We start from the raw sequence: 26149 nt of genomic DNA on the forward strand, positions 1-26149 counted from the left end.
AGGAAGGAGATTCAAGGTCTTAAAGCTCATCCATCCATCTTACAAGTGAATCTCTTCTAGAATGAGGATAAGAACATAAGGGGAGGTTCTTTCATTAGTGGTAGTACTAATGGGAGTCTGGGGGAACTTCTAGGTTTACCCATCACGTTGATCTTTTGTGGTGAGATTGAACTTGTTCTATTCTTCTTTTTTCTACACGTTCAGTCCAAGATCAAGCTTGACCTTGTGGCAAGATACTTCATATGTGGTGTTGTGTCTTCTCATTGTGTCACATCTGGAGACATATAATATCTAGTCGTCACTCTTTTAATGGGGCTATGATTGATTAATGAATCTGGGTAGAACAGTTTGAGTTTTGGGAACCACAAGATCATATCTCTATTTTTTTTCTTCAGAAGTTCATAGGTATGTTAGTAGTTACCTGAGGGTACCTACCCTTAAGTCAGAATAAAACTGAATAATAACATAGTGATGTTATTTCAAAGTGTGTCTTCTGAGAGGCCTGTCATTATCTTTTTTCTATTGCTTTTCTAAGTATCTCTATATTACTTCTGGGGTGTGTGTGTGTGTAAGATATCTGTGTACTCTATTTTCTTTCCTATGTCTTGTTTCTTCCCAGAACCTGTCATAATGTGGGATTATAAGTATTTCTTGCTGTGAATATAAAATCAAACAAAATATGTTTCCAACATAAAATCTGGTTTATGTTCATTGCATTTAATTTTAAAGTCAGAGGATATTTTCTTTTGGAAACAGGCAAAATGAAGTTATTTTTCTTAGGTCGATTAATGGGGGAGGGGGAGAGTGCTCCATGTCTCCTTATCACTGGGTAAATCTATTTTCTTGCTGTTAATATCTATGACAAGTTCTGAGAAGGTTCCCGAGAGTTCTCGGAAAGACGGGAATTGACAGTTTCCCTGGAGGGCGCCACGCAGATGCGAGTTTTCTCATTTTGGAAAAGGCTTCACATGCTTTACAAGGCAATGTGAGAACCAGGTTCCACAAGGGTCTGGGGGCAGTGAGTCAGGCCACATGTCAAATAAGAAGTTCTCAGTGACCCCAGTGAGGCACGGGGCAGATGACTGACCATCGGTCACGGTCATGGCAGACCCTATTTGCGTGTTGCTGGCTGCGCTGTTGGTGGCATCAGTCCTTCCTGGCGAGAACAGTGGTGCGCGAACGGACTAGCCTAGTGACGAGTCTGAGCCATATAGACATGGCCGTTTCACCACTACATTGTCGGATGGCCACACATTAGAATATGTTCTTACGTAGCTTCTAAAATGAATTAGTCATTTCCTAGGATGGATCACAGAGTTATTAAGATCAGTGACAGAGGGAAAGTGCTCAGAAGAGAGGAGGAGCACGAAGCCCAAAGCACAGCCCTTGGAGTTAAGTAAGGCAGGCGCGCAGGGAAGCCTGGCTCTTCTCTGGGACAACCAAGAAGGGGCTGGGTGTGTTACAGGTTGTTGCGCTCTCCATTCCTGAGGCTCTGGGGGGGAAAGTTAATGCCTGTTGTCAGTGCCCCCCGTTTCCAGGGACTGATGGAAGTCCTTAGGCAGCAGAACTCCGCTACACTTAGCAATGGAAGGCAGCTATCCTCCAACGCCGACACTACACTCAGCAATGGGAAGGGCGGACAGCCCTCCGTTCGAGCAGATTACAGACACCTTGCGCTGTGTGCCACAGGGGACAGAAAGAATAGATAGAGAAATGTGGAAGTGTGAAAGACAATTAAGGGCAAATGAAAACAGGATAAGGACAGAGAGTTATCATTTTATTAATCTTTAGGGGCTTGATCGAGAAAGAGGGGTGACGGAGAGAATGCAGGTCGTAGACTCCAGGTTCCTCCATGGTTACTGGCTTATTTATTTATTTATTTAGCGAGATCTTGCTTGCAGTGGGGGTGGGGAGTGGGGGTTTGGGGAGGGTGGGAGAGGAGCAGAGGGAGAGAGAGAGAGAGAATCTTAAGTAGGCTCTGTGGGGCTCCACTCGGAGCTAGATCTCATGACCCTGAGATCATGACCTGAGATGAAATCAGGGCTGGAGGCTTAGCCCCCTGAGCCACCCAGCTTTCCCTGACGGTTCCTGGTTTTTAAATGAATGTTTGAAAGCACATTGTTCTGACCTCCCCATTTCCTATGCATCTGCACACGTGCACCTCTGTTTGGTTCTCTTCCACGGTTCTTAATCGAGGTGCTGTGAGTGCAAAGTGGTCTGGCACCAACTTACAGGGACACTGATATGAAGGAGTTTTTCTCAGGGAAGAGCAAGTGGGTGTGACCGTCTCCACTCTGTCCAGCAGCCAGTCAATAGAGGCCAATTTCCTCTGGCCTTGGACCATTAGAGGCAGAGAGAGACCAGGCAGTGAAGGAAGGTGCAAGTGAGCGCTGATGGTAGAACCCGCCTAAAATGGGAATTAGCCTCATCTGTCCTCGTATTGCGTTGCAAGAGCCGACACTCAATCAGCAGCAGCCACCTAGCAGGTGACAATTTTTGTGAAGAAAAATGAGTCTCCAGCCAAGGCAATCAGACAAGTGTAGATGCGAGAGAAAAGTCAAGTTCTCATTTGGAAACCTTAGAAACAGATTGGCTGAACGTGGGGGAATAAGTTTTTCTATAAAGTCTCTCTCAACGGCAGTCGTGGGGCATCTTCTTCATAGAAATGTCTAACGTCATCCAATCTCTCTATCTCTATTGTAGAACACAGTTTTTGAGGGCACCTGGGTGCCTCAATGGGTTAAGCCTCTGCCTTCAGCTCAGGTCATGATCTCAGGGACTGCCCAGCGGGGAGCCTGCTTTCTCCCTCTCTCTGCCTGCCTCTTTGCCTACTTGTGATCCCTCTCTCTGTCAAATAAATAAATATATTAAAAAAAAAAAAAAAGAACCAGCTCTGGAATTCCACTGCTGCTTTTTTTTTTTTTTGATGAAGTACCTTGGTCTAATTATTTCTATCTGAAGAATTACTGCCACATAGAGTGTGATTTTCCCACTACCCAGTTGCTAACCATCTTGATTTTGACACACTTTAATTTAGCTGCTCACTAGGACGTTCCATGTCTCTTTCATAGTTGCATGTTTTTTTCTTTTGTTTTTTTTTTTTTTTTTTTTTTTTTTTTTTTTTTTTTTTTTTTTGCCAAAGTGATTTTTCTTTCTGAAAAGTAAATCTGCTTTTATTAGCCCTCTCCCCTTGGTATTACTACAGCCTCCATAATCAGCGGCTTGGTAGGTGTTCTGTTCAAAGCCACCCCTGACCATGTGTTTCACGGCTCCAATGACAAGAGCCACGCTTGCTGTTTCCCCTCATGAAAGGTGGTGTCGGCGTGTGGTGGCAGGGATGGAGGAGGCCCTGGCAGAGACCCAGGATCTTATTTGAGAGTTACAACGCCCTCACAGATGGCTGTGCCAGGAGATGGACTCCAACACAGGTTGTCCCTGACTGGTGGGTCGCATATCCCAAAGCCAGACCCAGACAACATCCACTGAAATCATTTCTATAGCATCTTTGCACTTTCAATATATATATATATTTTTAGATTCTATTTATGTATTTGACAGAGAGCACACGTCGGGGGTGCAGAGGGAGAGGGAGAAGCAAGCTCGCTACTAACGGGGACAGTGATGTAGGGCTGGAACCCAGGATCCTGGGATCATGACCTGAGCAGAAAGCAGACACTTGATGGAGCCAGCCAGATGCCCCTTTATTTTGTGTGTGTGTGTGTGTGTGTGTGTGTGTGTGGTATTTCACCAGTGTAAGGCTGATGGGCCCTGCCCTATCCCCTCATAGTGTGTGTTTGGGGATGGTGTGGGGACACCCAAGGCCTTCCTCTTATTCTACACCTCTCGTGTCTCTTCCCCATGCCAGACTAGAGTCAAACTCACAGGATCTTCTTTCCCCACTGATTCTGCCAAGCCTGGTCCCTTGGCTGTGGTTTCGCTGGGGAGAGGTAGAGATAGTGGGAATCTTGTTTACCTATACACATTTTTTTTTTTTAAAAATTCAAGTACAATTAACATCTAATGTTACATTGGTTTCAGGTTTACACTATAGTGATTCAACAATTCCATACATTTCTCAGTGCTTATCACAAGTGTTCGTCTTCCCTTTGTCGATTTCACCCATCCCTCCCCCCACCTCCCCTCTGATAACCATCAGTTTGTTCTCTGTATTTGAGTCTTTTTTTTTTTTTCTTTTTGGTCTTTTTTTTCTTCGTTCATTTGCTTTTCCTTAAATTCCACATATGAATCAGAGCATATGGTATTTGTCTTTCTCTGTCTCACTTATTTCACTTAGCATTACACCCTCTAGGTCCATCCATGTGGTTGCAAATGGGAAAATCTCACTCTTTTTTATGGCTGGCATCTCCACAGCTTTAGGTATGAAGAGTGATGTTGTTAAATGGTGGAGCCATGGCTGCTGAGGCTCCGGCGCCATCCCAGGCAGGAGCCATCAAGGTTCCTGCTCTGCTTAAACATCTGCTTCCTGCTAGGCTTGCTCAGGTTCTGTGACCCCTAGGACAAACTCTAGATTGGATAATCATGAATTTCAGCTTCACCCTCTGTAGAATGGCCAAGCAAATTCGCCTCCATGCAGGGGACACCCATTATTTCTGCTTTCGATTAACTCCTTATCATCTTTCCTAAGTTAGCTCAGGTATCAACCCCTAGTCCATCTCCCGCCCCTGCAAGTGTAACTCCATATGTAAAATGCCTTCTCCTATCTCATCACCCCCAACACACACATTCACCCACGATGTGACTGTGGGAACACAAATGGGGAATTTATGATTAGGAGCAAAGACACAATCAAACATGAGAACGAACGCTTCCTATATAAATCGGCAATGGACTGTCTGCTTGTAACTACCCTTGAGATTCAAAAGCTAGCCTTCCACATATGTGGACTTGGGAGTGTGCTCAGGATTTTCACGATTCCATTACTAAAGTGGCTTCCTCATAAAACCTGGCTTTGCACTCTATGGAGATTAAAGGGACTTAATGAAAGTAAAACACCAACATTCCCTTCCCTGTCTGACAAGTCATACAGAAGCCTGGTTTTTTCTCCAACCTGTTGCTGGGTGGTGATATGACATCACTGAGCTGGGCACTACAGAATCCGATAATGGCCTTATTAGAAGAAAGCAAGCAGGCTGACTGATGCCAACTGGATAAACAGCACTATTTGCATACCAGCGGGGAGCACAGTACTGACCTCTTCAATTGTTTCATGCGCAAGGATTTTAATTTAGGTTTAGTTTGATCTTTCAGATTCCTACTCTCTTCATGGTTGAAAGGCTTTCCATATTCATCTGACAGTAATACGCATAATCTGTCAAAGCAGGAACTTGTTCTATCGCTTTCTGCAGCCTGTAGTTGATGCTGCATTCAGCTAAAAAGGTCTGAGAGTTCGTCAGAGAACAGGGTAGTTGAGAAAACCCTTTGAGGAGGCAGTAGAGTTGATCAAAGCCTTTCAGGTAGTCTCATGGGTACAGTTCATGTACTCTTGGTTCACAGAGAAAGGACAGAGTGGAGGGAGCACAGACGGCAGTCACTTGCCCCTGGGCCATGCCAGAAAACACTGTCAGCTACATGGATACACATGCCATTCAAAAAAGGAGATTCTATTAGCAACATTAATCAATTGCAATTTTAATAACCTTCCTTAATAGAAAGATGTTTCTTACATCTGACCTGCATTTTTCATATTGCAATTTCCTCTGCTGGGTTATTTTTTTTTTCACAGTGGAGATGAAAGGTCTCATTCATCACCTTCTTTATTAAATAACAAATGCACATTAGATTCTCCTAGCCACTACTAGGCGTTGTTTCCCTTCTTTCCTCACTTCTAACGCACTCATCATCGTTATTATTGTCACAATCTCTGCCAAGTTCCCCAGATCCACAAATATCAACTTTTGGAGCACATCATTTACGAGCACTCAGTAGCATGAGTAATGAGGTGGTGACTGCTTAGTTCCAGAGTGTTATATTAGGTGAATGATTTTCCAAATTGGATTTGCTTTAAGAAACCAACATTTATTTAAACATCTATCATGTGACAGGCACAGTGCTGATTTGTGTAGCTTGTGAGCTATGTTTCCTTTAGATCATTCTGCCAGAATAAAACTAATTCAAGCTGGAGAGGCTAGAGGAGCCAGCGCAGGCTTCTCCAGGATGGGGGTGAGGGGTGGAGGTGGGGCTGCAGAGGTGGGCAGGAATCATGATGGCAAAGAGGTGGCAGATGAAGACTTCCTTGTGTGTTTCTCACAGAAGAACCTGTTTTACATCATTTTCTTTATCACCACGGAATTGTAGACCATTGGGCTGAAAAGAACAGGAAGGTCATCTGAACAAGTCCACAGCATCAGGGGTGGTCTTAGCTTATCAATCAGAAGAGATCCCAGCTCTACCCCTGACTACTAGTGCGGCTTTGGGAAATTTGTCTAATCTCTACGCACCTCTGTTTTGTTTTTAATGCAGTGGGACTATTCATTAATACAGTATTCCCATGAGGGTTAAGAGAGACAATCCATGCTGAATGCTTAGCACAGGATAGATGTTATTTTCAGCAGCTATTTGTTACTTAAAGTTTTCTAGGAATGGAGTCACTGTATCTATTTTCTTGCTTTCTGGTATTTTACCAATCAGGTGACCACAGCTCTTTCCTTAAACTCAACTGACATCTGTTCAGGTTAAGGTGTTTTTGTTGCAGCTGTTGACTTGCTTTCATGTCCTCTGGGAAGAGTTAGTCAAATATTTGAGAATGAGGCACAGCCATAGGCAATTTTACCTACGCTGTACTTATGTCATCCCATTGAATCCATCCTCCCTCTTCTGCCTATGAAATCATCTTACAGGTGGGAGAACCAAGTCTCAGGGCTGTCCAGAACGGCCCTGACATGACACACATGGAGCCTAACCTAATCTTTCTCCCTCTTTTCCCTCTGTAATGTAGCCCCCAACTTACATATTTAGTTTCTCTTCTCACAGACTACATTATCATTTTTTTTTTCCAATTTGGCAATCAACCTCTGACAAGAAAAAAGTCAACAAAAATACCATTTTAGAAACATAAACCATGTTACCTATTTCAAATTATTCTTGTAATGAATAATAATAATGATGATGTTGGGTTACATGTAAAAGGTGTGGTTTAAATATGAGTGGAAAATTAAACCAATGATTAGTAGTAGCAGGTCCAAATTATTTCAGGTTTGGTTAGTTTTGACCAAGTTAGAAGGATTAATATTTTCCATCTCATCACACCTTTACTTACAGGTTAACAGGCTTTAACTCAACATGATCCTGGTAGTAGGAGTGTGCATCAAGTCCGCCTATGAAATCAACTGAAAATATAACATAGCCCCATGTGAATAAATGTGTATATAAAAACACAGATAATACTAGGTGTTTAAAATAGAACACGGGAAAATAATATCAACAAAAAAATCTGTCTACCACAAATGGAAAAACGTGTACTCAATATAAAAGACTGCTAAAAATATTAGCAATGGTCAAAAACCAGGGAACTTTTAAGAAACACATTAAGAACTTGGGCTCTTATGGACTACAAAATCAAAGTTGTTATTGACTTTAGTGAAAAATGAAGTAACATTAAATAACATTAGATTTTAAATAATGTGTTTGGGCATACGGATATGCCCTTTCCCCCTATATATCAGAAGATATACCTTCTCGTCTTGTTGCCAGAATCCACTTTTTGTACTTAAGAATATTTATGACATCATTAGAAAGACCTTTGAGAAGTCACACAATCTATGTCCATGCCTTTTGTCCTCAAGCCATCCTTGACAAATAGGCATCTTTTGCAAAGAAGTTTTCATCTCTTCTCTGGTTGCACGGTACTGGTCTCACAGTCTGTATAGAACCACTATGCTGATGACATTCATTCTAATTTCTTTTCGTTTTGATCACAGCTTCTGTCTTTCTTTTCCAATCACAATGTCCATGGCTAATCTTAGTTTACATCTTTTGTTCTTTTGGGGGAGGGTAATCCATTAAAAGTATTGGTTACTTTACATCAAACTTTGGTTATATTATGGCACTATAACATGAACATATATGTAGGCATAGAGGGACACTGAACTCTCCATGAGGGAGCATGTGTTTAGGTATGTAATATTGTGTCATATCCTTAGCTCAAGACAGGCATGTCAGTGACCTGTGATTTAGAGAGGGATGACTGTGTTGGCCTTGAGGAGCTCCTGTCTGAGGTTACCAGAAGTTCTACTGAAGCCTTGACTTAATCTGGGTGTAGTTGATCAATACCTGGCCTGCTGTATCCTTTTACCTCAATTGAAGAAGCTGAGATAAGATGGGTCAATCAAAGCTTCACCAGATCACTGTGTAGACATGAACTTTGGAGTCCCGTAGGGTACACAACAACCAGGTGGCAAGAACCATTTCCAGGCAATCCCCTTGGAGACTAGAGGAACCTGAAGCCCATCCTTTTCCTACCAGGTCACATAAGTTACCTGGACACTATGTTAGGGAAAGAAACAGTGGAAGAGGAGTCAGTCTGTGACACTGAAAAGATCTTCCCAGAGAGAATAAGCAGTGCTTAGGGACCATTTAAGTGGTTGGATTGGATAAAATTTTTATCAGATCAGATATCTAATCAAACATCGACTCCAACTTGCTGACCAATGGGTGGGAAATTAGAAGGAAAATCACACCAATTAATGAAACAAGATGGGATCGGGAGGGAGACAAACCATAAGTGACTCTTAATCTCACAAAACAAACTGAGGGTTGCTGGGGGGAGGGGAGTTGGGAGAAGGGGGTGGGGTTATGGACACTGGGGAGGGTATGTGCTTTGGTGAGTGCTGTGAAGTATGTAAACCTGGCGATTCACAGACCTGTACCCCTGGGGATAAAAATATATATTTATAAAAAATAAAAAATTAAAAAAAAAGTTGAATGAGCATGTGATTACAAGGCACTTTCCAAAGTTAAAGAGGGTTTTGTAAGTAAACAAAATTATAAATATATACATTTGTGAATAAAATCATTCAATTGAAAAATCATATTCAAAGTAAAATCTTTTATAATAATAAAGATAGCATATATCTGTATACTTTACAGTTTTTTCAAAGACTTATTTATTTATTTTTGAGAGAGAGAGAGGGAGCAGGGGGAGGAGCAGAAGAAGAGGGAGAGAATCTCAACCAGATTCCCTTTTGAGCACAGAGCCCAGTGCAGGGCTTGAGACCAGGACCCCGAGATCATGACCTGAGCAGAAGCCAAGAATCGGATGCTTAACTGACTGAACCACCCAGGCACCCTGATATCTGTATGCTTTAAAGCCAAACAAAAAGAAAACTTTTTTATATTGATCATTTGAACATTAAAATGTAACATGAACAGAATCATTTTTGGTATAAATTCATGGACTATATGAATCTGCTCCTTTGCCATCTCTATCTCTAATATACCAGATCAGCAGAATATTCCTGCAATACATATTTTTCAACATGGTTTTATTATTTTTATAGATTAATTTATAATCTTATTCAAAAAATGTTTATGGTTAGTAAAGATGAAATTGTTGATATCTTTTAAAGATTTTATTTATTTATTTGATAGACAGAGATCACAAATAGGCAGAGAGGGGAGGGAGGCAGGCTCCCTGCTGAGTAGAGAGCCTGATGCGGGGCTCGATCCCAGGACTCTGGGATCATGACCTGAGCTGAAGGTGGAGGCTTAACCCACTGAGCTACCCAGGTGCCTCGAAATTGTTGATATCTTAATGAACTATGTAAATAATAATATTTTTAACTATGGAAATACTCTCCATTAAGGCGCTGGTAATCTCCAAGCAAATTTGCTAAGAGTGGATATGTGTAATGTTATTTAGTCCAAATACTCTCCCAGGTACTGTTATTTTTAACCTTCATTTAGTGTATCTTTGCCAAGATTTGTATAAGACAACAAAATAAATTGTTATCTCTTTATGATTTTTAAAAATCAAATATAAATGCTGCAACATTTTTAGGCCTTCTCATAAATCAGCTTGTTTTCATTTTGGTGCAGAATATAAATTCGTCCAATTAAAAACAGGAGCTCTATCAAAAAAGTCTTTTCTCAAGTCGAGATATTTCAAGAGGAAATTATAAAATTGAAAAATTAAATCTTGCTTAACATCTGAGTTCTCATTATTTAATTTGCCTGGTTCTCTTCGGTCTGCATTAATTTCAATATTCTCCTTTTTATAAAATTCTCAATTACTGCCATTTACTAAAAGGTGCAAAGGATGATTTGGGGGTGCTTCATCTGTTGAATGATTCAATTTAAATTTTCAACTGACCTTGAATGCAATGCAACTAAAATGTAGAAGTTTCATTTCTAACAATGCTCACAACTATTGGAGGAAAATTAGACTGATTTTCAAAATATTTCTTTAAAGGCTCAAATGTTCCTAACTCTGATGGATGAAAAGAAGCAAAGACAGATAATGTATTCCACTATGCTCAAGTTCTTTGTTTGTTTTCAACATCAAGCTCATTACCAAAATGTTTTCAGGTAAATGCAAATCAAAATCAGATAATAACAAATGTTAGTGAGGATGTAGAGAAATTAGCACCCTCAAACATAGCTGGAGGGAATGTAAAATGGTGCAGGCACTTTGGAAATCGTTCCTAAAATGGTTAAACAGAGTTACCATATGACCCAGTAGTTCCACTCCTAGGTACAGACCCAAGAGAAATGGAAACATTATGTCCTTGCAAAAATTTGTACATAAATGTTTATAACAGCATTATTCATAAAATCTGAATGAAGAAAAAAATACTATAGTTTATTTATGCTACTGTGTGTATGTAAACACTTATATGTAATGTATGATATAAAATTAGGTATATACTATATATTATAGGTATTATATATACATTTATATATACATATACATTTTGAAAACGAGAGTTTCTATTTTTGTCAGTAAAACATTGCAGCTTCATTGGGAGGCAGTTACAGTTCTGAGAGCCCTCTACTAACCCCACTTTGCAGCTATGAGCTGGTGCACCTCTGCCTGGCACTGAAAGGAGTTAGCTGTCTCTGCTACTCCTGTCCAAACACCTACTTTTAATCATTGATTGACCTACTTGCTCTCCTTGAAAGAAAGGTCCTAGTTCCACTGTATCCTTAAAGACTTGGGGAGAAGACGGGATGGGGGTGGTGGCGTTGGTTTTCTTACATATTTAACCATGTGCTAAAAGGAGAATTCTACTCATTGCACTTGCTTCTCACACATCTTGAGGAGAATTTGAGCTTGGTGTGCTATCAGCTTACCCAACCTAAATTACCCTAATACAATTATTAATGGTAATATTTCATTTGAAAACCAAAAAATCTAGGACAAAACCTAAACTAGACAGGATGCCAGGACAACCTGTGTAAACAGGGACCATCTTAACCCAACAAGGACACATGGTCATCCCAGTGGGTGGCACGATAAATGAGCTACACTTTCTTCACATATCAGAATTCTAGTGTGAGGTAAAATTTTCAAATCTTTAAAATTAAATAGCGCACATTGGTAAAATTTAAAACATCAAGCTTCTAGAACTAGACAAAATCTCCAAAACGGTAACTATTAAGGAAAAATTATTGAAAAGTAGGTAATTTTATTTATTTATTTATTTATTTGATAGAGATCACAAGTAGGCAGACGGGCAGGTGGGGAGAGAGAGAGAAGGGAAAGCAGGGTCCCTGCTGAGCAGAGAGCCTGATGCGGGGCTCAGTCCTAGGACCCTGAGACCTGAGCCGAAGGCAGAGGCTTAACCCACTGAGCCACCCACGCGTCCCTGAAAAGTAGGTAATTTAAAAAAAAAGGTAGATACTTAAGAAACTGAAAATATCAAGAATTCTTTATGGATGGAAGGCAACGTGGTTTTTTTGGCAACAGAAACCTACAAGCCATGAGATGATGATGCTCCTGTATAAAAATTATTTTTTTATATGTATACCAACTCTTGCCATTTACCAGAATGGGAAGATTGTTCAAGTAAAGCAGTAAATTGGAGCCTAAATGGAGGGTGAGTGTGCTGATTCTGAAAGCTTTCTTTTTTCCCTAATGATGTCAAATGCTTTTAAAAAATGAATTTTTTTTTAAAAGATAACTTAACAAAAGACTTGAAAACAAGTCAATAGGCAAGACTTTTTTGCCTTTAAGTTTTCCATAAGGGAATTATATTATATGATTAAGAAAGTAAAGCTACTATGCATTCTAAAATTCATTTTCATGAGAAAGATGTAAGAAGATACTGAGTTAAGGAATTTTTCCAGTAGAACTAAGATACATTTCAACAAAACATGAGAAGGAACAAAAAAGGCAGAGACAAGTTTTCAGAGGTACTGGAAGAAGAGGAATGCAAAGGAAACTCCCACGAAATCTAATTATTACAGTGAGAACAGCATATGGGGATCTCGGGCAGAAGGACGCGGGAGTGGGTGTGGGGGAATAGTTTGCTGGGAGACCTGAAGGACAATGAAGTTGAATTCTGTACACTCTGTATACTTTGTATTAAAGTCTCGAATAGTTGGCCTCAGCTGTCCAGAAAAGCAAAGCCTTGTTCTCTTTACCCATTCTCGGAAACTGAGGTGTTACTATAAAAGATCCCACAGGGACAGCCGGCAGCCAGGAAACCTCATTGTTTGCCGTCCTTTCGAATGTATTTCCTGTGCCAACTTCCAACAGCACAGCCAAGCAACTTCTTGGAAGAAATCATATTACTTGTAACCAAATATCTTTGTGGTTACTTTAGGCATTCCATATCCCTGATGAGGATTCTCCCTGACCTGAAGGAATTACAAATCTCCTCTAGATTTAAAGCAACAGCTCACTGTACAGTGTGGGGGTTGTTTTCCCCTTGTGAAAGATACACAACCAATTGCAACTTTTCTATTTGACTACAGGAAACTTTCTGTCATAAATGAAGTCTCCAATATGCAACTCAGGGCTACTGACTCGGTTCCTCACTCAGACATTGCAAACCCGATTGATTGTGTACACCTGAAGCAGCAAACACGTCTGTTTAAACATGGACCTGAAGCAGTGCCATTTCCAGTGAGAGCACAAGCTATCATGTATGCCCCAGGTTTAACTATAGTCACCAAATAATTACTGGAATATAGGTGTTTTGCTTCTGATCCAACTTAAGCTGCGTGTTGCATGTCACTGAATTAAGAAACACCGAGGCCCTGGAACATTACCTTTAACTCAGAGCAGTGTAAAGACTCAGGAAGATGAGACCCAATCAACATATCTATTCCGAATTGCTTCCTGGTCTATCATTGTTCCTGCTATTTGGATAGGAGACAGTTCTAATACACACTGATTGTACTAGTTGCCAGGAAGTCTGAAGGAGGCATTGCTCAGGGCATCAAGAACTCAAATATTGGGACTGTTGCCTTGTGATTTACTTGTTCTGTGATATGAATTCATAAGAGAAAAGCCGAGGTAGAGGCTTTGCCACCAACTGAGTTCACACAGATAGGATTCTGCAGCACCCTGCAGATAATGAGGGCTTTTAGGAAAGACCAGTGATTTCGGAGGTAGCTGGCAACTAAACTCTGCCTGCGCTACTAGGGAATGAGCTACTTTGCAGCATCACTGATCTGCTGTCATCTGCTGTCTGCAGAACCGGAGTCTTCAGAGGGCATGCTGTGCTGGGCCAAATTGCAGGCTGTGGTCTGGCTGTGCCTGGCGCCATGATGGGTGTGTGGTGGGCACAGTGACTGGCCAGTGCCCTGAAACACTGTGGGTGCCCAGAGAGGGTGGCCGGGGCTCTTGTGCTGCCTGTTCCAAATGGCGTTAGGAACCCGAAGAGCCCTTCAGGCAGACACAAGACACCTAAATGCAACCTTAATGGCTATTGCTTGTTGTTCTCTTCATGGTGCAGGGAGTTTAAAATGGCTCCCACCTTTCAGAAAGTGCGTGTAACTCAAAAAGGGAAGCACCTCCACCCATTGTGATGTTCAAGGATAAGTTAGCTCCGGGCCAGGAGAGCAGAGTCCTCAGTCCTAGAGGTTGGGCTGTCCAGATCAGAGTGTTTCAACATTTTTACCTCTTCTTTCCTGGTAACAGCCATGCGAAATGGGCTCTTCTCATTTCTGTCTTGTCCCCCTCTGTCTCAGACATGGAGACCCGATATCACTGTCATTGCCATTACCGGCAGTTTGGTCTGGAAAACACTGGGAGCGGTCACTGGGAGATTCTGGAGAGTCTGGGAGGAACCCCAGGTCTGTCCAGAATATCCAGCCTCTCCTTGTCCTAGGGAGAGGGGAGGGGAAGCATTAAGAGACCAGTAGTCTTCAGCTGGGGAATGCATGCCCAGATGGACAGACTTTGCAAATGGGGTGCAGTTTCAGGTGCTTGTTCAAATTGCCCAAATTCCAATGTATGTGTCCTGAGAAAGTACCTGATGCCGTTCTGGTTCTTAGTTTCTCCAGCCTCCTCCACAACTGTCTTCTTTCCACTTTACCATGAAAGGTATTAATCTCAGCCATCTGGAATCTTATGTTGGTGCCCTACTATCATCCTCCAGGTCACTAAACAACACAGCTGTTTCAATTTCACATGATGATAAAATAATAGCTACTCATGACCAGGTAGGTGGCTCCTTTTTTTTTTTTTTTTTTTTTTTGTTTTGTGGTTTTTTTTTTTGCTTTCAAAACCAATTTTGTAATAAATTTTAGTACCTTGAAAATATGTTTTGGTACTAGATCACTGTGTACTTTTTCACATATATCTTCAGCCACTCTCCCTATAATTTCACTCCTCCCCCCTGTCCTTCCTTCTCCCCTGCTTTCTTTTCTCTTGTGTGCTTATCGCTATTTGCCATGCTGTATTATTTATTTTCCTTTAAAAAATCTTACGCATTTTCTGACACCCTGACTACAATTTAAGCTTTATGAAATAAGTATTTTTGTCTGATCTTGTCTGATTTTGTTCCTTGCTATATACTCAGTACCTAGAACAGTGCCTGGTAAAAGCTAGGACCTCAAAACTATCGGCAAAATTCCTCAAAAGCAAGGAACTAAAATAATTGAATGATTTCACTATAACCAAAGTCTTTCCATTCCTATATTTTTTCTGTGTGCAAAATTTCTATATATACAACACTAGTACCACATACTGAAATTGTTTGAGGTAGGCTCTTTCATCCTAGCAATAACTAATATTCACCCATGAGTACATGGACCAGTCGAAAAAAAGAAACACTCCCCTTTCATTAAGAAGTACTCTTCCACTAAATGTTTCATTTTATGTTTAAGTTTTCTTTGGATACAGTTATAATTGCAATTATTGTTTATCGACTTGACTGAGGAAATGGAAACGTATTACACATATTGATGAATTGTTTTATGTTGCTCAATCATGTTGGTAGCCAATAACTGTAAGTATAACCCCATCCAAACACAAACTAACACTTAAAACCTGGTCACAGGAAAAACTTAAAAAATTTTTTAAAGGGGCGTCTGGGTGACACAGTGGGTTAGGCCTCTGTCTTTGGCTCGGGTCATGATCTCAGGGTCCTGGGATCGAGCCCCGCATCGAGCTCTCTGCTCAGCAGTGAGCCTGCTTCCCCCTCTCTTTGCCTGCCTGCCTCTCTGCCTACTTGTGATCTCTCTCTCTTTCTGTCAAATAAATAAATAAAATTTTTTAAAAAAGTTTTTTCTCTCTTTCTGTCAAATAAATAAATAAAATCTTTTAAAAAAGTTTTTTTTTTTTAAAGATTTTATTTATTTATTTGACTGAAAGAGATCACAAGTAGGCAGAGAGGCAGGCAGAGAGAGGGGAAGGGAAGCAGGCTCTCTGATGCTTGGGGCTCGATCCCAGAACCTTGGGATCATGACCTGAGCCGAAGACAAAGGCTTTAACCATCTGAGCCACCCAGGCACCCCTTAAATTTTTATTTATAGGAATAAATCCAAAAAATCTGCAAGTCCTTTACACAAAACATACTGAAAGAAATTAAAAGGGTCTTAAACAATTGGAAGAATAGAAAACATTCGTGGATTGTGAAACTCAATGCTATAAAGATATAATTTGATTTGTGGCTCAGTTAATCAATGGATTCAAAGCAATCCCAGTAAAACTTTCAGTAGTTTAACCAAAATGCTGATCCTAAAAGATATATGAAAAAGGAAAGACTCAACTCAAGATTAGTTAAGACAATCTGAAATAAGAACAATCTGAAATAAGACAGATAAGAAAGATAAAACAATCTGAAATAAGAACAAACCATGAAATTTCCTAATTTAAGAATTAAAACTGATAATGGGGCTATACAAACTAAGAATTTTTATTCATGAAAAATAACATTTCTTGAAAATACGATTTCAATTTATGAACAATTTTTCATTGCAGAGATGTATGATGGGATAAGAAAAAATTTAAGGTTAAACATTATATTAGGACACAATTCTATGGATCAAGTGGAATGGAGGTACAAGTTCCAAAAGGAACTGGAACAATTTAAAATTTCAACTTAATTAAAGCTTATTGAGGTATTTTAAATTTAATTTAAACATTTTTAAAGATTACTTATTTATTTATTTGACAGACAGAGATCACAAGCAGGCAGAGAGGCAGACAGAGAGAGAGGAGGAGGAAGCAGGTTTCCTGCTAAGCAGAGAGCCCAATGCGGGGCTCAATCCCAGGACCCTGGGATCATGACCTGAGCTGAAGGTGGAAGCTTTAAACCCACTGAGCCACCCAGGTGCCCCTAATTTAATTTAATTTTTTTAACTCTAAAAAATATTTTTAGAGAGGGAGGGGCAGAGGGAGAGGGAGAAAGAGAACCTTGAGCAGGCTCCATAGGCTCCATGGAGCCCAATGTGGGGTGATCTCACTACCCTGAGATCATGAGCTGGGCCAAAATTCAGAGTCAGGTTCTTAACCAACTGCGCTACCCAGGTAATGCCTCATTTTTATCATTAAATGTTGTGATTTGTAATGTGTCAATTTATCTAAGATGGACTTTCCTGAACTCCCCTCTCTTTATGGTTCTGAGTTAGGGTTGACTACAAGAGTTAGGGTTGACTACAAGAGCCCTGTGAGATATGGAGGGTGTAAGAGAAGAAGCAGTTGATCTAGGGTCAACTCAGGAAGTTGATCTAGGGTCCCAGACTCCACTATGGTTTATATGCAGAGTGCTAACAGCCAAGAGTGAGACCTGGTTGACAGCTGAGGTCACGGTGGGATCACTGCACACAATTCAGTGGATGCTCAGCCCTGCCCCCTCACATCTGATGCCACCATGTCAACCTTCACCTCAGAATCAGGGCTGAGAGGACAGCCCTCCTTGAGCTCCTCTCTGAGGTGGCTGAAAATTACTGAAATGGCTAAGTTTTCTGGGATGTGCCTACCATGGGAAAGAAAAATCTGTTTTTGTGAAAATAAGGAAAGTTACATTTTTGTCACATTGTTCGAGGGGGGGAGAGCGCATTAGGGAAGAAGGTTGTTTTCACAGTTTTGTAGTATTTGAATCAGATCTTCAGATTCCGTTATTCTAATGATAAGTTTTGCATATTTAGTGTTCGGAGCTAAATAAAACAAGACAATGGATTTGGAGCAAGATCATTGGATGTATTACATTATATATGACTCCCTGTTTCCACTTAAATTTTAATAGGCTAGCCCATTATTTTTCTCCACAGTGTGCAACTAATTTATATTCTTACTCAATATTTAAACATGAATGTCCTGGTTTTAATCTAGTGAGTGACCAATGTCTATTTAGACATTGTCTAATAGATATTAGACATTGTCTAATAGACTAATGTCTATTCTTCCTGTTCAGGAAGAATTTGGTTGTTATCCTTGTTGGAAAGAAAAGCATAATTGGGTGTTGGATAGCATATGGACTTTGGTACTTGAAGTATCTAGGTCAGGTATTAGTTCCACTTCCTACAGGTTATGTGAGTTGGGAAAGCCTCATTGTACTCATCTATAAAATAAGAACAGTGACCACCTACCGGTGTGGTTGTCCTAGATGGGGCAGTGGCCATGGAGGGCTACACTCAGAAAGCATACAGCAAATGACAGGTTGTTATTGGTATTATTGGCCCATTTATCTTATTCTGATGGCACATTCCCATCAAGCACTGATTTCTGAAATTCCAGAAGCTTCCTTTAGGTTAGCATAACCATGATTCATTAGAATTCCAACATTCTCTTCCCCCTGGTCTCCCAAAGAGTGCCTGACCTTGAAGAACTTACACTGAATTTGTGTCTAGTTTGATTTTCTCTTGTTTAGAAAGAGCAGCTAGTTTGGAAAAGGGCAACACAGTTAGCGTGCCACACTTTGTAGCCTGAGGTTTATCCTGGAAAGGTATGCTTCCCTATATAAAGACCTGGTTCAAGAAAGGAAATAAAGCTCAGTAGAAGTAGAATTCGTGGAGCTGAGTGTCATCTGGGAGTATAGCCCTCCCTCTCACCAAGACTGGTGCGAAGTAGTCTCCGAGTCTGGACCAAGGGCCCCGGGCCCGTTCAGGGCACACGTGACCATCTCCATCACCGTTTGTTGAGCGTTTGACTGGCATTGCTTTTATTCTCTACTCCCTTGCCCTCCTACCCTCCACCACCCCACCTTTGGGCGTAGCACAAAGCCCGAGGGGAGATCTTTTTTCTCGGTATTTCAAATCGCTCCGTGGGATTCTTTGTAGATAATATATTCCCTTGGTGCGAAGTCCTCAAAGCGACTTCTTCATAACGTGCTCAGCGTTACTCCTTTAGATCCAGTGATAGGCTTATTCTAGTCATTCTGTAACGATCCCTTGGCCCGACTTTAGTATTTTATCTTTGATTCTTCTGCAGGGGAACTTAGTGGCAGTGTCCGTGCAGGATGCTCTGATAATAATCATCTGTTACTGCGGCTTCTTGCCTCGCTCTTAGTTGCAAGAGTTGTGCCAACTTGGTAAAGATGCCAGTGACACATCTGCGTCCGCTCTCCTACCCCCTCAACACGCCGCACACACACTTGAGTTTTGTTTCTCTCATATTTTGACAGACAGTAGATAATTTTTTTTCTTCCTTTTGGCTTCATCTTTAAGAGTACATTTTCTATTCTCTTTAAAGTGACTCACCTCTTTCAAAAGCCACAAAAACTGAGCTCTGTTGTGCTAGAGTAGATACACTCTTTAAAAAAAATTTTTTTTTTTAAAGATCTCCCTGATATGAGGAAGTTGAGAGGCAACCTGTGGGGTTTGGGGAGGTAGGAAAGGAATAAATGAAACAACATAGGATCAGGAGGGAGACAAACCATAAGAGACTCTTAATCTCACAAAACATACTGAGGGTTGGGGGGCGCAGGGGGACTAGGGAGAGGGTGGTGGGGTTATGGACATTGCGGAAGGTATGTTATATGGTGAGTGCTGTGACGTGTGTAAACCTGGCGATTCACAGACCTGTACCCTTGGGGCTAATAACACATTATCTGTTAATAAAAAAATTAAAAAAGAATAAAAAAATAAAAAAGATCTTATTTATTCATTTGAATAGGTGAGAGGGAGAGAGGGCACAAACAAGGGGAGCGGCAGCCTCCCCTCTAAGCAAGGAGCCTATGTGGGACTTGATCCCGGTTCACTGGGATCATGACCTGAGGTGAAGGCAGACTCTTCACGGTCGGACCCACCCAGGCATCTGAGTAGATACACTCTTAACCCTTCAGGTAATCTTAGTTGGATGGAATGGCTGCTCGCTGTTCTCAACCACTATTTAGCTCTATCGAAAGCCCTTCCAAAGTTTTGTAATTTTCAGCCACTATCTGTACAGAATCATTGGTGGTTGAAGGCCTCCATGTCCCTACTGGGGGCTCATTTGGAGGAATGTTTTACTCTAGAGAAAACAAGATAAAAAAAGAAAATCCTGAAAACTCATCCGTTTTTCATTTCTATTTGGCTACATTTCTCACTTCTGTTGCCCTCCTGGGTCTAGATTTCTGGAATCAGATGTTCCCCAAATCAGTGCTGACAGTTGTGTCCCACTTTAATATAGTTTCTAAATAATGGAATAATGAATTTCTAAAATCACTCTGAGGTCAATAAAGTAGCATGGAATGGCTGACAGGGCAACTAATGCTCAAAAAGGTAAGGGTTAAAAACAGTCCTAAGAATTTGTCTAAACAGGGGTTCTGGTTGGCTCAGTGGATTAAGCCTCTGCCTTTAGCTCAGATCATGATCTCAGGGTCCTGGGATTGGGTCCTGGGATTGGGTCCAGGATCGGGTCCCACATTGGGCTCTCTGCTCAGCAGGGAGCCTGCTTTCCCCTCTCTCTCTGCCTGCCTCTGTGCCAACTTGTGATCTCTGTCTGTCAAATGAATGAATAAAATCTTTAAAAAAATTGTCTAAACAGTTATAATTTTTCCCTAATTAATTTTTCTTAGTTATCCAGTTTTCCCCCAATATATTTTTATCATTTTCATTTGAATCCAGCCAATCAAGTCACAAATACTTGTTGACTTTGAAGTCTGTCTATAAGTCCTTTTATTATCTGCTTCTATAATTCTGGACATTTCCCCTTGAATACTATTATTTTTTTAGTGGCCTCTATTATTACTTTTAGTTCTCCTTGTCCTACGGCAATCTCTATCAAAAAAAAAAAAAAAAAAGTGCCATTTCCTCTGAGATCTTTTTTCGCAAGTCCTTTCCTCTTTCTGTTCAAAGAAAATTGAATCAGATCTTATTCTTCTCAAGATTAAACCCATTTATTGACCCTACATCATCTAGCAGAACATCCCAACTAGTGTGACCTGAGTATGTATGGATGTGATAAAATATCAATTCCCTCATTCCCTGGTGTGCATACGTGTGTGTGTGTGTGTGTGTGTGTGTGTGTGTGTGTGTATTTAGCCTGGGGTAGCAAGCCCTCTGGACCAGTCATTTCTTGCTGGGAGAAAAGTGATTTATTTACCACAGAGTGGCCTAGAAGTGTTAGCTTTCTCTATGAGTGCTGAAATATGAAATAGGTTCAGAATCACTGGTGTAAGACAGAATTCAAGGTCCCTCAAAGCTGACCCCCACCATTCACCTGGTGAACTGAACATATGCAATTACTCATCACATTTTGTGTAATGCAGGTTTTCCTTAGGCCTTCTTGACTATTTTATGGTTTCCCCAAGCCTTTTTGACATATCTTGCCCAGTATTTAAGATGTATTTTCTTTGTTTCCTTCCTTGTGATGCAATATTCTTCATTTAAGACCATGTTCACGTGCTCTGAGTAGCCATGCTTGGTGTTTTGAGACCCAGTTAGCTTCTGCTTACTTTTTCTGTACATGTGATTTACTTTAAAGAGATCATTATCTGCATTTGGCTGTTCTGTAATTATTTACATGTTTGGCTCACTTATTAGAACACAAAATCTCTTGGGAAAGGGACCAAGTCTTATTCATCTATGTACTCTTGTGGCCTAACACACAGAAGTCTTTCAATAACTGTTTCTTGAAGGGATGAATCAATAAAGAGTTAGCTATTTAACCTTGATTAAGCTTTAAAATTAAACAATAATGTGCTGAGTCTGGACTATAAATACTTCTGGATCTTAACAGGTCAGTGAGCATGGAGCAAGAAGAGATATGAGAGAATTGCAGAATCCAATTAAAGGTATTTAAATATCTACAAGAATTGATAACTTACCTAGAATATAGAATGAACACAGAATTCTATCAGGTTATCACCTGATAGGTTGGAAGAAGTACGTGGATGTCAGTACATGGAGAGGTACACGAATGTCTATGAAGTCGCACGGAAAGACGTTAAAATGTTTTAAAGAATTAGCATGTATAAAACCAACCAAAAAAAACCTCTTCATACGAGCAAAGTCTTCTGCATACTGAAATCTAATGTCATCCGAGTCCTGGGATTGTGGGCTGCTAAACTAATCATATTTGAAGGGTATGGAATGAGATCTCCTCTTGTTCTACCAACTATTAGAAAAAACAACAACAACCCATAAATCCATTAGTGGAATTTAGGTTCTGCTTGCCAGCTGAAAATCCCTCAGCAGTTAGCAAGCTCAAATGTTTGCGATGCTTATTTATGGGAGAAATGCATTTCTAACACTAGGAATTGACTACAGAGGGAGAAAGGAAGCTAATTCCGCAGTTTTAAAACTCTTTTATGAAGTACAGATTAGGATTTTGTAATCACTGGGACAATCTGTGTTTACTTGGTAGGTACAGTCTTTGTGATTCTCAACAGAGTCAGACAGATTATGTTAGCTCTGGCAGATTCACCCTAGAAAATCAATTCAAATTTTGAATTGGGTAATTAATCTTACACCTGTGATTTTAAGTTGAAAGACATGGGAAAACTTCATTAGATTTGTGTAATAATTAAGAAAATTTGAGATTCAATAGACGTATAGGCTTATTTTATTAGATTTATTAGATTTGTTCGGGTAGTTTAAAAACTAGTGAGTGTTTTGTTTATCAGGGTGAATTTTTGAAGGGCTTCAGAAGAAGGATAATTATAATGAATTCATGAATGCAGGTTAAATGTTTAAAGGGCTTTAGTTTAAACTGTAAATGGAACAGATTATTTAAAGGAATTTAGACTACTGAATTTAAGTAGATCAAATAGTGATTGAAAGTTCAATGGAAGATTATTTAACCTTACACACGAATGGAATTCTGATACATCCTACAATATGGATAAACCTTGAAAACATTATGGCAAATGAAATAAATCAGACACAAAAAGACAAATACTATAAGATTCCATCTATATGAGGTACCTAGAATAGGTAAATACACAGAGACAGAAAGTAAATAGATAAACACAGAGAGACAGAATAGAGGTTACCAGAGGCTGGGGGAGAGGGAGATAAGGAGTCATTATTTATAGGGACAGAGCTTCTTTTGATATGATGAAAAAGTTCTGGAAATGGATATTGGGGATACCATAGAACATTATGAATGTATTTACTGCCACTTAATTATACGCATAAATATGTTCAAATGGTTAATTTTGTATTATGTATATTCTACGACTATAGAGAGAAAAAAAATTCCCCCCAAAGTCATCATTAAAATTTACTAGATTTTATAAATGGAATAGTAAACATTCTATGTAGCATCTACAGTTTAAAAAAAAAACAGGTTTTTAGAAATGTTGTTGCTTTAAGGATTTTATTTATTTATTTGTCAGAGAGAGAGAGGGAGACAGCACACAAGCAGGGGGAGCAGCAGGCAGAGGGAGAAGTAGACTCCCCAAAGCAGACACCCTGCTGAGCAGGAAGGAGGCCCATGTAGTACTCAATCCCAGCACCCCAGGATCATGACCTGAGCCAAAGACAGATGCTTACCTGACTGAGCCACCCAGGCATCCTCAAAATGTTGTCACTTTAATAAATTGCATAGTAATTTTAAACCCTGAATCGAAACAGATAGAATTTCCTGTACAGAAAATCTTCCCTCGTGGCCATCAGAAAATGCACAGTGACGAAGTCCTACAAACACTTTGGACTTCACCTGTTTTCTTGCATCTTTGCTATCTCAGAAGGAAAATATAATATAAAATGTAAAAATATGAGCCTTGGCTTTAACTTCAGGACCAATAACTAAAAGTCTTTGTTTTCCTTAAATAAGAAAAAAAAAAAAAACAGACTTAATTTACTTTTCCAAATAAACATGTAGCTGAATAAACAGAAAATGGGGCATATATAGAACAAAGGAAAAGAAAACAAAACTGAAATCCAAGCTGTGTGTTCTTTTGTCTCCCTACATGTAAAAAAAATGGTATGCTTTTCATCATTTTTCCTGTAATCTTCCCACTCAACAAGGGTTTAAAACTGATGCAATCTGCCTTTTAATTCACTAGTCTTTTCAGAGTGGGCCGGCCAGAGGAGTTCAGATAGCCTTTTGACCTTTGAAAGCAGCCGATATGAAACTAGTCCCGAAGTCAAGCCTTTGTTTGGTTGGAAGACTCTTCCCAGAAGGGAGTCCCTCTGCACTTGCTACTCCTTCTGCCCCTTCCTTTTTATACTTTAGGTCTCAGCTTTGGAACCATGTCCTCCATGAGACCTTTCTGGGCACACAGGAGGCACTGACATTTTGTGGAATACTTGGAATGTTCCAACTCCCCGTCGGTGGTAGAACTCCTGCCTACTACTTCAGGGTCTCCAAGCCTGGGAGACCCTTTCCCTGACCATCCCCTCTGGGCTGCTTCTCAGAGCCTCATGCCTCAAAGGAATTCATCACCCTCTTCTCAATTTGTGTGGTCAACTCTCTTCCTCCAAGCCATGACCCTGACCCAGGTCCCTTCAATACTGTAGCTGCACCATTTTAAACACGTGGCCTCCAAAGCGTCTGTGCTTGCCTGTATCTAACAGGTAGAAAGGGGAGGAGTATGGAGAACCACACGTAGAAGTTGTCTAGGGGCCAGGCCTAGAAGGGGGCATATCCCTTCTGCTCACTTTCCATGATCTAGAATTCAACCTCATGGGACCCCTGACTACAGGAAGGTGGAAAAAGTAGTCCAGCTATGTGCCAGGAAAAGAAACAAATGGGTCTAATGAGTAGCTGGCCAGTCTTTGGCACAAGTGTGTACGTAGGTATAACAAAATTTGTGAAGGTGGTATTCAATCAATAAGGGCTGGGAAATATTACAAGCTTTTCAGTTGGTTGAACTACATGCGGCAAAGAAAGTGGTTCTCTTGACTATTAAGTCCAATCTAGAGTTTCTGTTCTTACAATCTAAGAGAGAGAGAGAGAGAGAGCAAGTGCAAATGAGAGAGAGACAGAGAAGGAGAAAGATAGAGAGTTTGAGAAAAAGAGAGATAAAGAGAGAGAGAGAGTGCTCCTGTTTCCTTCTATGGAAAAAAAAATGTGGACATAACTAAAAGCCTGGTTAGGTACAATTTAGAATTAATTTACTTTGCACTGCATACAACTCAGGAGAAGAAACAAATTCTCTTACTGCTCTCCTACTTTATTTTCATGCTGGCATCCAAGTTATAGGAATACTCCCAAATACCTCACTTAGTTTCCAGTCCCAAATATTGTTCCCAGAAGGAACACTAAATTCCTTTTTTCTTAGTCAATAAAGTACTTAGTAAAAGCACATGAAGATGAGTGTTCCTTACACGCCCTTTATTGTTGGTTCCTTGTATGACATTTCTTTAAAGAAATTATAAAATCAGATTTCCATTAAATATTTGGTCCAAGAATGTAGCTCTTGAGAATATTATGTGCCATTTTGTTATCTAAAAGGGATAAACATCTGTTTTATTGTTTGGTCTTACATTAAAATGCTTCTTTGTATTGTCTGATCTTACTTAAAATGCTTCAGCGTAACAGTGGGAATATAAGCTATTTACTAAAAATGGCAAGTTAACGAACATTTTAAGGACTTAGTGATAAGTCATCCCTCCCAAACGAGGCAGGGTAAGTACTAACTCAAAATTTCTTACTGGCATAACAAACAAAATTTGTTACCTGTGCCTGCATCAGAAATCTGCTTAATGTGCATATGGATATTAGAAGTAATCTTTTAAAAAGATTTTATTTATTTATTTGACAGAGAGCAGGACAGAGAGTGAGAGAAAGCACAAGCAGGGGGAGCAGCAGAGGGAGAAGCAGGATCCCCACTGAGCACGGAGCCCGATGCAGGGCTCCATCCCAAAACCCTGGGATCATGATCTGAGCAGAAGACAGACACTCAACCTACTGAGCCACCCAGGTGCCCCTAGAAGTAATTTTTAATTGGTAGGATAAGTGCTGTCCAAGAGATGGAATTGCCTGGCAAAACTCCAGAGATGGGAGAGCCAGAACAGAAAATTTTCAAGGAGGGAGCAGTCAGCAGTGACCAAAGTCATCAATTATAATGAAGCTGGATGAGCTCTAAGTGAATTTGACAATTAAGAGGTCATTGCCAGCCTCTGAGTGAGCATTTTCAGTAATAATATAGAACAGAAGGCCTGGCAGCAGCAGCCCGACAGTGAGTGGGAGGTGAGAGAGTGAGCACCGTGAGTCTGGACTACTTTGTGGAAAACTCTGAACAGGGAGGGAAGAAGCACGAGGGATGGGAAAGCTCGCTGTCCAGGTGTGGGGGATGGAGGTGTCAGGGTAATCACTGTTTTTTTTTTGTTGTTGTTTTTTAATTTTGTGACCTTATTCATAAGCTAA

General features: G+C 40.4%; 1 protein-coding gene across 2 annotated transcripts in view; it reads right to left on the minus strand.

Annotated features, from left to right (window-relative positions):
* Positions 1–26149, minus strand: part of NKAIN3 (sodium/potassium transporting ATPase interacting 3) — a 610689-nt gene that overhangs the window by 6389 nt on the left and 578151 nt on the right. Inside the window, exon 6 of one of the 2 annotated variants that reach the window (XM_013046102.2) lies at positions 7277–7346. The exons of the other annotated variant lie outside the window; for it this stretch is intronic. Within the exon in view, the coding sequence (XP_012901556.1) occupies positions 7277–7346 (70 nt within the window). The remainder of the gene's footprint in view (positions 1–7276; positions 7347–26149) is intronic. 2 annotated transcript variants of the gene reach the window in all.

Source organism: Mustela putorius, unplaced genomic scaffold (assembly GCF_011764305.1).
Source record: "Mustela putorius furo isolate JIRA1106 unplaced genomic scaffold, ASM1176430v1.1 tig00000151_pilon_pilon_pilon, whole genome shotgun sequence".
Taxonomy (NCBI): Eukaryota; Metazoa; Chordata; class Mammalia; order Carnivora; family Mustelidae; genus Mustela; species Mustela putorius.